Source organism: Mercenaria mercenaria, chromosome 5 (genome assembly GCF_021730395.1).
Source record: "Mercenaria mercenaria strain notata chromosome 5, MADL_Memer_1, whole genome shotgun sequence".
NCBI lineage: Eukaryota > Metazoa > Mollusca > Bivalvia > Venerida > Veneridae > Mercenaria > Mercenaria mercenaria.
In genome coordinates, this window is record NC_069365.1 from 72,589,113 (window position 1) to 72,604,172 (window position 15,060).

General features: G+C 33.6%; 2 protein-coding genes across 2 annotated transcripts; one reads left to right on the plus strand and one right to left on the minus strand.

Annotated features, from left to right (window-relative positions):
* Positions 1-4,258: 4,258 nt before the first annotated feature.
* On the plus strand, positions 4,259-6,783 carry LOC123558525 (leucine-rich repeat and fibronectin type-III domain-containing protein 5-like). Its single transcript, XM_053543933.1, has one exon. It carries the CDS (start codon positions 4,734-4,736, stop codon positions 6,135-6,137), a length of 1,404 nt encoding a protein of 467 aa, XP_053399908.1. The 5' UTR covers positions 4,259-4,733; the 3' UTR covers positions 6,138-6,783.
* Positions 6,784-6,843: 60 nt separating this feature from the next.
* LOC123559125 (perlucin-like protein) lies at positions 6,844-13,073 on the minus strand. Its single transcript, XM_053543938.1, has 5 exons — positions 12,847-13,073; positions 9,106-9,191; positions 8,697-8,787; positions 8,068-8,284; positions 6,844-7,253 (listed from the first exon to the last, which is right to left on the minus strand). Exons 1-5 carry the CDS (start codon positions 12,926-12,928, stop codon positions 7,232-7,234), a joined length of 498 nt encoding a protein of 165 aa, XP_053399913.1. The 5' UTR covers positions 12,929-13,073; the 3' UTR covers positions 6,844-7,231.
* Positions 13,074-15,060: the final 1,987 nt, after the last annotated feature.

The following is a 15,060-nucleotide window of genomic DNA, read 5'->3' on the forward strand; positions in this document are numbered from 1 at the left end:
TCAGACCGAGTACCTCTGCTAAATGGCTTGCCTCGAGTCATTAAATTTCTCCGTCTTTGACAGTATTCGCGTGAATGTTATGCATATTGCATAATGTAAGGCATATATGGTGTCATATTTGCAAACACTGATATTCTTGTGCCGCGAGGAGATATTTGGAAATTACAGGATGTCTAATCAACCATCTCTGCCATATGGCATATTGAGGTGTCATTAAATTTCTCTGTTTTAAAGAAAATTTTTTTTTTTGCAATCCCCATTGCATTTAAGAATGGGGGGGGGGGGGGGGGGGGGGGGGGGGGGGGGGGTTGGCTTTACAATGAGCTGGCTCCTCTCTGTAATTCACATGATGATCAAGCTATCTTTGCAGGAAAAACACTATATATATATATATATAATTAATTACCTATTTGCATAGTCTTGCATACTAGATTAAAGCACGAAGGATTCGTTTCACAATGCAGCAGATAATAAGGCTCTGGCTATCATGTAAATTACAATTGACCAGGCTCCTATCGCCTTCAGGACCTAGAGCGAACACTGCCTGAAATATGTGCTTGTATATATCGCGGACATTCACATGAAAATGCTATAAATACATATTGCATAATATAGTGCATATGAAAAGTTTCTAATTTGCAGACACAGACATTCTTGTGCAGGAGAAATTTGGATCTTAGAATAGGGCATATCTCGCAGCTCCATACATTTATTGTGTTATTAAATGTTTGAATGATCCAGTTGCGCATTCTCCTATAATAGATATAAGGGGTGGATATTTGACTAGAATTACGAGCTTGCTCCTGTGTGTAAGTCTCAATTTACTTGGCTCCAATTGTGTTGGCTGACTTTTGGCGAACAAATAGTCCTAATACATATAATTGTATACAGCGTAATTTTGCGTGGATGTTATACTAAATATACGGATTCCATCATATGGTATGTACAAAAGGTTTGTAATCTAAATATCGGATCAGCGAACATATTAGTACGTGGGCGCATACTAGTACTTTAGCATATATAAAAAAACATCTGCACACGTATTTGTATGAAAAAAACAACAACAACATATGTGCACGTATAACTTATTACGTGTGCTCGTAATACTTACTACGTGTGTAGATCGTTTTTTATACTAGTACGTGCTCAGGTACTGATATGTGCGCTACTGTTTTTATACTAATACGTGCGCATGTAAAAATATAAAAACATCTGTGTCACGTCTCTGCTGCCGTATGTTGCCATGGGTTGAGACCATGTTTTTTTAAAAAAACTTTTGGGTATGTCAACAATTTCTTGCTTACTGAGATTTTCGACAGAATATTTTGACTGACAGACGATTGTTGGCTTCTGCAGGCAGTGCACTAGTGCTTACTTCAATGATTAAAAACATTAATTTTATCAACATTTTTGTTTCAAAATTAAATCCATAAACAACACTGAAAAGCAATTAAGTACAACCTTTATCATTCTTATTTAAGTAACATGTCTGATTTGACGATACTTAATAACAACTCAAATACACAGACGTAATAAATTACTCTTCAAATGTAAGCAAAGTAAATAGTTCTTTAAACTGAAGTAGCAATGGATTTGGCATTACAGCGCAATTAGTCTACAACAATGTTTTATTTCATTTAGCTAAATAGAATTATACTTGTGTGATTTATTTTCTAAATAATTTAACATTTGTATGTTCCAGATTTCAGTTTTTAAAGTTCTAATGCATGTTTTGTCTTGTAGGTCATCCTTTATCGTCTAAGGTAGTGACAGTAGTGATGGGCCGACAATCGACGACAATCGGATAATCGTCGGCGTGGCATTCATGATCGCGATCGCCGACTTTGCTTTTCCCTGACCGATTAATTACTTGGCACTCTAAACGGATAATTTAGTTGTTTCTGACCTTTTTACTTTCTGGTATTTTCGGTTCTTTGGGGCAATTACGCAAAGGGAAACTACTCTTTTGAAAAAAAAAATGGCTTCCTCCAATGTCTCGAAAGAACTCGAGGTCATCTATGATCACCCAGGTTTTTGAAGATATATGGCTTTTACAAATTTAAGCCGGGAAAACCATCATCCCAAACTCTGGACATTAATATGCATAGCATGCCGTAAGATTTACGCAAACAAAAGTATTTTCAATTCTTGATTTTGTGGGATTGAAATCATTCAAGTCGTTAACTAAGAATTAATAAATCGTTATTACTTTTTTGCTGAACTCCAAATAATTTTTAATTTAATAACACAATATCACTGGATTAATATCTACTGTCTGTCTGTACCCTGGTAAAATTAAGACGAGTACCTGATTTGAAGTTTACTATCTTCACAAATATTTTACTTTTACGCTGTTAACTTACTCGTGTTAATGAAGGGATACAATGAAATAGGATATTTAATCTCTTTGTGGTTCGTTTCTTAAGTAATGATATAAAACATACACTGTGAAGTGAACTTACAGATATGCAACTAAAATAACCCATTATATCCGATTAATCGATCGAATCGGTTGGCTTGTCCGATTATGCCGATTAATCGGTTGGCAAATCTAACGATTTGCCCATCACTAAGTGACAGTATTTTTAAAATCAGCTTAATTAAAATGTAATTCAATATTTGATCAAAACAGCATCCATTTTGTTTTCATAGCAACGCAAAACTAAATGGCGAGTTAAATTAATTTTTGAAAATTTATTTGAACTGCATTTCATTAATGCAGAGAAAGTATTTCTCAACATTTTCCAACAACATCGAAAGGAATTAACATGCTGACCTCAAACTGAAGAAAACTATAGAAATTAATCTAATTAAAGGGACACTTACTAGATAAATAATTCAGTCAGTCACAGACACTAAAATGGCTATCTCCGTGTTTAGACATTTTGTTAAATCTCAAACTGCCATTACAGAATATGAGTCGCACCATGAGAAAACCAACATAATGCATTTGCGACCAGCATGGATCCAAACCAGCCTGCGCATCAGCGCAGTCTGGTCAGGATCCATGCTGTTCGCTTTCAAAGCCTATTGCAATTAGAGAAACTGTTAGCGAACAGAATGGATCCTGACCCGACTGCACGGGTGTGCAGCTGGTCTGGATCCATGCTGGTCGCAAATGCACTATGTTGATTTTCTCATGGCGCGGCTCATATCTTTTATCAATAGTAGTCTGTTTCTCAGAAACATTCCTCTACTATTACGGATGGCTGGATAATGATTTGCGTGTAAAATTGAACCGAACTGCTTAGGTATCTCTCCCCCGTTAAATAAATATGGTAAGAGTTGAGAATTCATTCCATGTACATCATATTGGTTTGATTCATTTGGTCGTAGTTGCATGTGAAAATTTGTGATGTACTAGTATACACTTATTGAATGATTTGCCTGTCAATAGTTATTTATGGGAAACATAATTTTGCATAGATTTTTGCTTTAGCCCAGCAAGCATGTATTGAATAAATGTCCAGCCATTTATATAAGGAGCCATGTAATAACATGTAACTTGCGAGTTTCCCTGGTTCTAGAATGATAAGAGATCATTGGGTATTTATGTGATTTTAAAAGAAAGTGGATTGATTTTGATTGAATTATTAACTGATGTTGTTCGGTGGTCTTTGTTGCATTTGGCCAACTTTTAGACCAGGTCAGGGTCGTAGGTGGTCCAAATCCCAAGTACCTATTGTCTAATTCTATGCTATAAAGATTCCGAAACATTCCTTTTTGTCATTGATACATCTGTATGTAATAATTTTAATGTTACTGCTGTAAGAAGACTTTGACATATTTACAATTTCATGTCACTATGCACAAATAAACAAATGGATTAAATGCAAGTTAATCAATTGATACGACACGTTTGTTAAAGCATCGTTGAAATAGTTGGCGGCATTATATGAAAGTGTTTTATTTGGTGAATATAAGTCTCTTCATTGTAACTACTAAGATAACATAGAAGTATGTAGAGTAATACTGAGGTCATTTATTTTGTTGACAACGAAATCTTACATAGTTAGATATATGTATACTTGTCTGTATATAGATAAAACAACTTTTCACCTGCGATTGTTGCCCCAATGATGCCTGGTTACCTCTAACTGAAACGCACGCACATAAAAAGTAAATTGACATATTGTCTTTTCATTTAAAATATAAGACTGTAATTTTTTATATCTTTTGCTAAAACTGCAACGTTTTAATAATATATGAATTGCATTTCAGCAACACACTTTCTGGACACGCCCTGATCGAAATTGTATAAACTAGCTGTCTTATATAAATGTACTCAGTGTTATTAGAAAAGAAAACGACTGACTACTTCAATACCCATGCCAATAAATGACTTATCAAACTAGTGAAATTCAAATGTACAACAACTTACTAGGCCAATGAGATTTGAGTTTAACGTACATTTAAGGACGGAGGAGGGGTTTAAGAAAACATTTTGCTTTAAAAATTATAATCGAGTGGAACGCTCTTAAGTATTTAACATTTAGTCAAAAAGATAGTCTTTCAGTTGGAATAAATATATAGAAAGTTAAAAATTAAAAAAAAACTGCAGACGTTTTGATGCGCGGAGACAATATTGTCAGCTATAGTATAATAAAGAAGTACATGTATTTCAACTCCAAAACTGGTTTTATACATATTGAATATTGAACCAAGACTAAGTGTATATACTAAAAGTCAAACACGACAGAAACGTATAATAAATGTGAACTCCTGACTTTAAGATGGAACAATTCCGCATTCTCACCGGACTTATATTCTGGATGATATTTTTACAAGCAACAGTCGTTTTTACTTGTCCAACAAACTGCAGATGCAGAGGAAAGGCAGCAAAATGTGTAACTGGGTTTTCTTCATTTCCAATCGGTCTAGATGCAACAACCGAGTACCTCGGCATATCTGGTTCCGAATCCCAACAAAACAATATTTCGGTGATACGTCAGGCAGATTTCTCGAAAGTAGGAAGTCTATTTTCTCTAGCTATTACTTTCAGTGGTGTACAGCATGTAGAGGACGAGGCATTTTCCAACCTCCGAAATTTGCACGTTCTAAATCTAGCAAACAATGACATTCAAGAATTGTCAGCAAATTCGTTCAAAGGACTATCAGGGCTGAATTCATTGGATTTGTCAGGAAATAAATGCGGCTTTAATAAAACTATATTTAGATATATTGGTAGTGTTGAGCACTTAAATCTTGGAGACATGAACATCAAAGTCCTACAAAATGGATTATTTGACTTTGTGCCGATGCTGAAAAATCTACGGTTGTACCTGAACGGGATATCGAAGATACCTACAAATGTCTTTTCACCACTCAAATCCTTGGGATACTTAGATATAAGTTCCAATCAACTGTCGGGAATTCAAGATGAATTGAAACCTACTTTCATAAAAATACATTTAAATCTTGGAGAAAATCCCTGGCAATGTAACTGTCAGTTGCTATGGTTACGTGAACTTCCAGGAAGTACCATTCACGGTATGATTGACTCCAAAGAAGTAGTCTGCAATGGCCCGTCAAACTTGAAATATGCATCTTTCAGTTCTATTCCTGACAATATGTTTCACTGCGTTCCAATCAAAATAAAAGAATGTGAAAATATAAGCCATTCCCTAGAAGTACAGAAAACAGTTTTACTGTCTTGCTTGTTTGAAGGTGATCCAAAACCGGAGGTTAAATGGATACGTCCAGATGGCTTTGAAATCGTCGGTAGAGGAACTGTCAATGGAAGTTACGAACTGTTCGAGAATGGAACACTCTTTATCAATAATGTGACTGGGTACGATCACGGCGAGTGGATGGTAGCAGCGTATAACAAATCAACACACGTGGATAAACGCATTAAAATAAATGTGATCACACTCTCAACTTCTACAGCCGTCTATTCATCTGAAGCGTTGTCAACAGAAAAGAAAACCATTTCTTCAGTATCTGCTCCAACTTCGACGACAAAGAACTCTTCAACGGAATTAAACTTGATAAAGTCAGAAGCATCAATGGCCATTACCAGAACACCACATTACTTCGCGACAGAGGGCCTAAAATCGAGTTCCATGAGACTTTCGTGCAGTGTTTATTATGTCATTATGACGATGATTATCTTCTGCTATGTGGGCAAGATATAGAAACGGTTAACATAAATCTAAGATATCATGTTTGTTATGTCTATTTCAATTTTATACTATTTTCAAACATATATTGACAAAGCTGTTTTTACTATTGTATGGTTGTGAAACAAATATCAGATAATGGGCGAAAACGATGAAAAAGATCTATCTGTTCCTGTGATTTAGGAAATTCTTACTATTTTGATTACCTATAATTTTCATTTTCGGAGATGAAGCAAATTTGGAAAACATACAAATTTGTTAAAAGTGTCCTGCTCTATTAGAAGATATAATGGCAAGACTGCACTATATTTAGAGCAATTATTTTTGATTTAAGGTGTATGGAGACAGCACTTTTTTACAAAGACATATCAGTTATACGGTTTTAGTTTTGGTGTATCAGTATTTATATCACAATTAATTTTATCACTGTAGTACTCTGTGCAATTCAATTGTTACCAACATATTCAAAAAGAGGACGTGCGCGGATTTTTCTTTAAAAAAAATGATGATAGTGCACTAGAATCAAACGACAAAATATTGATATATAAAAAATATTGTAATGAAACATACATGGCTACTAAATGCAGATTTTTTGGAGTAACAGAAGCACATGTTGCTGACATGGGGCGTTTCAAAACTGTTTAGATACAGGTTGTAATTATTATGATACACAAACATTTGAACGAAAAAAGCCAACAAGCAAATGAGCAAGAAATAAAAATAAATCACATATATTTATTTTTAATAGAACATTGCAAAATTCGATTTCATAAATGAAGAATAGTAATGATTTTTTATGGATCTATTAATTCAAAGAGACCACATGAAAATGGTTAAATTTAGGTAAAAATCTATATTCAGATGTTTTCATGGGGTCAGAATTCGATACAGGGAAAATACATTTTTGTTAAATAGAATTGATATTACTGAAGATATTTCAAAATTTTAAAGAACCTACTACCACCCTGGAGACATTTGGAATGATGCATATCTAATCAGGATCTAAACGATAAAGCTCCACAATATTTGTTAGGGATTTGGTGAATCAAACAACACTTTATAAACACTGAAATGTCTTTAAAAACAAATCTGGTACTCCATTTTCTTCGCTATCCAATAATATCTATAGACCTGAAAAACACAGATAAAATTTAATATAATTAAACTTGTAATTTTGCAATTTAATGTCCCGGAAACGATATTTGTAACACATTCTGTTGTCAGAAAATGTAGATTAAAGCATAAAATCTACCTATATTTACTTGTTTTATGCATCTAAAATAAAAGATACTACTATAGTTACTTCTACAGTAGAGCATATTGCTCTCTATTTCTAGAGAGGAAGAAGTAGCTATACGTCTGACGGCGTCCTAGAAACTTCTATAAACCTCTCTTTTTTACATTATATTTTATTGTAGTATGGTTATGTATAATTATGTGTCTATGTAGATGTTAGTTTTGCTGTTAGAAATTTATATTTAGCAAAATTACATGTAACCTTCTCCGGCTATTTAGAACATTTGTCATTAAGCTTCGAATATTATTTGTTAATATCACTGTTCGTCATATTACTACCATGCAATGTTTTTCCTCATGGGCTTCTTAGCCTAATGGAATGAAATATAATAAACTAAACTAAACTAAAACATTATCATCCAGACGCACTCCTCAACGGCCAGGGTGTTAATTAGCTATCTTTTTCATAGCAAGTGAGAACACTAAATCAAAAAGAAGCACTGAAAAAAAAGGTGTAATCAACATTATCTAAACTTTTTCCGCCTTTTTGAAACTAGCGAGCTGAACTATAGTTAAAATACGCCATACCTGTTGACTAAAGACAGTTCGATGTCGTAATAGTTAAACTATAGTTCCAATAGCAGATGATTAAATTAGGTCAATGAAAATGTCAAAAAAAAAGGAAGAAAGAAAAAATACGTCAACATACTCATTTTCTTTCTCGCAAACATAAAACTTCCTTGTTGTACAAGTGACGTCATTCCACTTGCCGTTTGTATACATGTCAACACAATCTTCGAAATCACCATGGAAACTTGCCGTTGGTTCTCCCATATTCCAGTTGCTGTAAGTCATTGGCATCTTACTGGTCATCCAAACCCAGTTTCCTTCTTCTACCACATCAGTAAGACTTAGCCAGTATTGTCCTGTGCGCAAAATGAACGGATTCTTGTTACTTCTTATGATGACGTATAATTTTTACGGCGCCGCCACAAATGTCAGGAAAAGTGCAAATGTTGAAAACATGTTTCCAGGCATAATATATATGCATTGAAACATTTAAAAGTGATAATATAATAAAATTGCCACTAAACACGGATTTTGTAAGTTATTTTTACGCTGGACGCAGTTTGTAAACCAAAAGCGACAAGCGCCCAGCCAGCAGACCCTAAAGAAATTTTGCACAAGTCTTGCTCACTATAAACTGTTAAAGCTTGAGCTTTAACAACACCGCTGTTTTTTTGTTGTTGTTTTTTTAAATATTAAACCTGTTTTTGACCATGGCTTTAAACTATCATAGACTGTGGGAAATATCTCAAAAGTTCAAAGATAACGTACGTCCAGTCGAACTTGCTTGAGCCGCGATAAATTTGTTTTCAGTGTCATCGTTTATCTCTACTAAATGCCCACCAACTATCCTACACATTTCCTGAAATAACAAAATTACCATGTATTTCATAGTCCTTCATATGCATTACAACTAATATATTTAGTTGCACAAGGGCATGTATTTTCAATGAGTTCTGAACTATGTTCAATAATCTTTGTATTTAAACAAAATCACGCTGAAAACCTATTTACATATTATATAAAGGCTTTCTGTATGCTCCACAATTGATTGCTAAAACGTTGAGACGTTAAAAAAATGCGAAACTATCAAATGATCCTGACAAAAACAAAACAGAATTATACGAAACTATCAGATATTCCGCCTAGAAATAAATTATATAAAAAAAAAAACACTTACAAATGCGCCGGTCCAGTACTCCTCGTCATTGCTGAAAAGATAGCAAGAGTTTCCATTTTCAAGCCACCCGTTCGGACACGCCGAAACTGAAATGTAAAAGATGTCAAACATGTTAGTGATACAATATATTTGAAACATTCGTTTTAGTTAGGAAAACAGCTATGTAATTAGGCATAGGAAATAGAGATCAATATAACTGCACCATTACCAATCCTACCAGGTGTTCTGTATTACAAAAGTGCTTCTATTGCGACATTTAGAAACAAGCAAAACTGTATTATCTGTACTATAAAATATGTACTGGTAATTCATTTTATTATCGGCTAGTTAAAAGTTATTTTTTTTTTTTACCATTAGTAAGTTGACAAAATCATAGGAAGCAGGCTTTGAGGGGTAAATCAAACATATATGAATAAATCCTAAATGTTTCTGTTGTGCAAAAAAAAAAAAATAATGATACTGTGTCTTTAACCGGTTTCATTTTCCATTCAATCGTGTAATTGCAAGAGATATCTCTGCTTATAAGTACTAGCCCAAGGCAATATATGTCATTCTTTGCGGATCACAACTTTAAATTAAATATGAAAACTTCTGTAATAGATACTTACAAAACTATCATAAATTTCACATTTATAAACTCATTTTTGTTTATTTCTAGGACTTGGATATCAATTTCTGGACTTTATTTAATGTATTTCTATCATTGAAAATTTTAGCGTCTATCTCTTCATACTATGTTACAGTTGTATTTTACTTTAATGATGCTCAGAAACTAAGAAAGGTAAAAGACTACTTGTCCTATGATCATGACCTTACTACAGATAAATGTATAACTTTTAAACCGTTCTTTAATAAGCCCTTAAAACGATAAGGACAATGGCTTTTTCACTATATTCCATAGGGGGTGTGGGTAGAAAGGGACAAGGGTAGTCCGCCTGCAGACTCAACTACACAAATATCATTGCAATCTACTGAGGTCATTTATTTTGTAAATGTATGACCTTTAAGAATTTGAGTTCGAAATGGGCAGACATTAATAAAAGATCTCGCATAAAAAGTTGGTGTTGGAATAAACCACTAAAGAAATCGAATATTTGTTTATTTTGAAAAAAAAGAAAGATCCGAATGTAGTATATAGCAAATGTATTTTCTCCAATATATAACAAGAAAATCTGAAATTACCTAAAATTTTGTATCATTAGAATATCAAATATCGGTATTTCATTGACTAAAAACTATACATTTCTTATATTTTTAGCTCACCTGAACCGAAGGTTCAGGGTGAGCTATTAATATAGGGTTGATGGTCCGGCGTCCGTCGTCCACATTTTTACTTAAACATCTTATTCTCTGAAATTACTGGTCAGAATAACACCAAATTTGCTCTGTTGCATTCTGGTGAGGTCCTCTATCAAGTTTGTTCAAATGGGGGCATTTGGCCCCTTTTAGTGGCCGTTTAAGCTAAAAATAGAAAAAGCCTTAAACAATTTCTTCTAGCGAACCTCTAAATCGATCTTCATCAAATTTGGTCTGTAGCATTATTATAAGCTTGTCTCCCAAATTTATTCAAATGGGGGCACTTGGTTCCTTTTAGTGGCCGCTAGAGCTAAAAATAGAAATACATTTAAACGACTTCTTTTCATGAACCGCTTGTGATGGATCTTTTTGAAATTTGGTTTGTAGCATTGATATATGGTCCTCTCCCAAAATTGTTCAAATGGGGGCACTTGGCCCCTTTAAGGAACCGCTGAGCTAAAAATAGAAATACTTTTTTAACAACTTCTTATCATGAACTGCTTGACTGATCTTCATCAAACTTGGTATGTAGCATAATTATATAGTCCTCTCCCAAGTTTGTTCAAATGGGGGCACTTGGCCCCTTTTAGAGGCTGCTAGAGCTAAAAATAGAAATACTTTTTAAAGTCTTTTTTTTAATTTTATTAAAAAAAAATTATTCTTTTTTAAATTAAATACTTGGTCACAAGCAAGATCTTATTAGGTCAATTTGAGTCGGTCTCAGGTGAGCGAGTTAGGCCCACTTGAGACTCTTGTTTATTTTGAACGAACTTTATTTTTATTCAATCTATATTATGATGAGCAGATTTCTCACTAACACAAGATTTTTCGTTGCGCACACACAAAGTCCCTCGATCAATGCAGTGTTAACACTTTCAAGAAATGGTGAAATACTTATTTTCATGTATAAATGAAGTCAACCACTGGGCCATGAGATTCTATCTTGGAACAGGAAAATATACACCAAATGTGGCTTTTATGGTGAAATGGGTTGGAAGCCAATCCTTATAGATCAGTGGACTTCAGAATGTAATCATTGGTATCGCTGTCTGAGTAATGAAAATACACGTATAAATAAAAAGATCTTTAGCTGGTCCTATAAGAAAAAACTCAAGATGTAAGAACTGGCCATTTATTGTTAAAGAAAAAATTAAGTGTTTAGAGTTAAATGACTTCTTGCAATTACCTTTCTCAAGATTAATTGAAACTATGTCTACTGTTTTGTTAAATACTCGTTTAGAAAAATGGTCTACTGACATTTCAAGATTATCTGGTGTCAATGGTACTGGTCAAAATAAGTTACGAACCTACAGAATGTTTAAGTCTGATTGTAATGTAGAACCTTATTGTAAGTTGCTTATGCCTTTCTCTCATAGATCTGCATTGTCTAGTTTCAGGTGCGGTGTTGCACCCATAAGACTCGAAACGGGTCGCTACGAAGGTTTAACAGAAAATCAACGATTGTGCCCATTTGGTTGTAATGCTGTAGAATCAGAGATACATGCTATTCTATGCTGTCCGCTTTATACTGTTGAACGAAGATTTCTATTAGAGAAGGTTACTTCTATATTTGTAAACTTTGAGAGTTTAAATGACAATGATAAACTGGTTCTGTTATTCACACATCCAAATTTGATAAGAATACAAAAACCTGTTACGATATACTTAAAAAAAGAAGTAATACTTTATATAGTATAAATACAGTTTAATGCACCTGTATAGATAGGCTTTTATTCATCTATAAATATTTTTACTAAATTGTATGCATATTCTTTTAAATAATTACATTATTCTATTGTTAAGTAAGAGATATCTGCTAATCTGTTCTCTACCAATCTGATTGGTGGGGATACTTGATTCTTTAAGCCACTTTTTACTAGCGCACATTTAGTGCACCTGTCTAATCTGGTTCAGTGTCTTATAACCTTTTTTTAATTTAAATTTTAGGACACATATTTGTGTTATGATTAGCAGACATGTCTTGCTTTTTACTGTAATATATGAGAATTGATTAAATTGATAAATATGGTGATAAACTTAAGAGTAATGCCGTGTGGTGGGTGATGTGGATTTGGTCGTCTGGTGCCTCTGTATGGCCAGTTAGGGGACTGCAGTGTTCTCTTATCAACTACAACAATTGCGGTGTGGTGGATGGGAGGATGCTGTGGTTCTGTTCCTGGTGGCTTGGATCTGCTGGCTGATCTAGATTGGATCGCTTTTTGGATCACTTGCATTGGCTGTCACACGGTGATGCTCATTAGATTATCATTAGAAACATATATTGAATAATGTGAAATATGTGATATGTAGAAATTTTATATATATAGTCTCTTGTAATTCAAATTTGAGTGGCCATTTACATGTGTTTTATTATGTATATGTCATGTTTTTATACTGTAAACATGTAAATGGAAGATACTGAAATAAACAAATAATAATACTTACTTGTTAGTTGGATAAAAACCAAAAATATCAATAATCTGAACATAACTATGCGTCTCCGATTCCAGTATGGCGAAGCGGTCATATATCAATGTAACGAGATAAGCAATTTTGCTACATAATTTTATTCAATATCAATGGTGCTTCCATTTAAATACAACTATAGACTTATCTTGAGGTCAATATGTAGTTTTGTTTGATCTGTCTAAAAGTTACACTGTTAAAAGGCGTAGACCGAGGTCAATATTATTCAGGCAAGTCAACAAAATTACATATTGGCTGAATCATAAGTCTATAATTGTTATATCATAATGATACTAACCGTGTTAAATAAATTTATCAGACAGTAACCTAATATTCTCTATATATCAGGCCGATAAATCCACATATCGACCGAACTTAAAAGGCAACAATTGTTTTATTATTAAATCCAGCCTACTCATAAGTATAAACTTTAAATACAAATATCCGCAGCCTTTCGTCATTTTCCGTGGTAAATTGTGTACGACGTCGCATTGTTTTGGCGTCAGACCGTGATGACGTCACAACTGGAGGTCAATACGTGATTTTTGCTCCGCCTTCGAGCCAGTACGACTTTTTATCATTGATCATGTGACTACATCTAGACCAATGGAAAGAATTATAAATATAGATATAATAATAAAATGTTTTTATCATTTATTACATGACTGTTTTTAGACCACTGGAAAGGACTTCTATTAAAATATAGATTTGATAATAGGTATCATTGCAGTGATACTTTTAAAGCAAACTGATAAATAAAGGTGCGTTTTAAATGAAAACGCTGCTCAAAATGTCTACCAAGTACGTCATTTTGCGCTCTGTTGAAAAGATGACGTTATTGGTCAAAATTGAGCAAAAATTAATGGAAAATAATCGAGAAATGAAAATACAGAAATATGTCGGAAATATCTTCAATTATTTTATATAAAGATTTCATCACGGCCCGGTGTAAAAATGGGGAATGACACATTGTACCTTAATGTCGTGAAAACATTGCATTGCGAAGTCAATATCAAATTTTCGAGTCGTTATCGGATCTGAGGATCGCGCGCGCAACCATACCAAAGTGTGTGTTTAGTTAGGGAACATAGTATAAATAAAGATATAGACAGTTTTGATATAAAATTCATTATATAGTGCCCTATTTCGGCCTAATCCTTGAGATAAAGTTACAATCATACTGCTCTAACTTTCCTTTAAATAAACTTGCAATCATAGTACTACCATTAAATTCTATTCTTGAGATAAAGTTGCAATCTGATTGCTGTCATTTATCCTCGAAGTAAAGTTTCAATCATAGTACTGTCATTTATCCTTTAGATAAAGTTGCAATCATAGTACTCGTTGAGAAATAGTTGCAATCAAAGTACTGTCTTTTATCCTTTAGATAAAGTTGCAATCACAGTACCCGTTGAGAAATAGTTGCAATCAAAGTACTGTCTTTTATCCATTAGATAAAGTTGCAATCACAGTACTCGTTGAGAAATAGTTGCAATCAAAGTACTGTCTTTTATCCTTTAGATAAAGTTGCAATCACAGTACTCGTTGAGAAATAGTTGCAATCAAAGTACTGTCTTTTATCCTTTAGATAAAGTTGCAATCACAGTACTCGTTGAGAAATAGTTGCAATCATAGTACTGTCATTTATCCTTTAGATAAAGTTGCAATCACAGTACTCGTTGAGAAATAGTTGCAATCATAGTACTCGTTGAGAAATAGTTGCAATCAAAGTACTGTCTTTTATCTTTGAGATAAAGTTGTAATCATATTGCTGCCATTCATCTTAGAGGTAAAGTTTAACTCATAGAACTGTGTTTTATCCTTTAGATAAAATTGTGATCAAAGTGCTGCCATTAGTACTCCTTGAGAAAAAGTTGCAATCAGAGTACTGTCATTTATTCTTGAGATAAAGTTGCAATCAGATTGCTGCCATTCATCTTCGAGGTAAAGTTTCAATCATAGTACTTTAGTTGCAATCAAAGTGCTGCCACTGTTTTTGTTAACACTTCATAAATCTCCTTTAATCTTTTATGTTATACTACATTGATGTCACAGGGAAGAGTCAATAATTTTTTTTTTTCAATCATCTTAAAATTTCACAAATTTTATGTTCTTATCCCATTTTTGAAAAGACACAAAACACATTGATTTTAGCATTATAAATCATAAAGCATATTATAGCATCATTCCTTT

What these genes read in the sequence shown, in the direction of transcription:
- LOC123558525 (XM_053543933.1), top strand. Translation starts at nt 4,734, where the DNA reads ATGGAACAATTCCGCATTCTCACCGGACTTATATTCTGGATGATATTT.
- LOC123559125 (XM_053543938.1), bottom strand. Translation starts at nt 12,928, where the DNA reads ATGACCGCTTCGCCATACTGGAATCGGAGACGCATAGTTATGTTCAGA. An exon ending in GGTTTTTATCCAACTAACAA is followed by an intron (nt 9,192 to 12,846) that starts GTAAGTATTATT and finishes TTTACATTTCAG; the next exon opens with TTTCGGCGTGTCCGAACGGG. An exon ending in AGTACTGGACCGGCGCATTT is followed by an intron (nt 8,788 to 9,105) that starts GTAAGTGTTTTT and finishes TTGTTATTTCAG; the next exon opens with GAAATGTGTAGGATAGTTGG.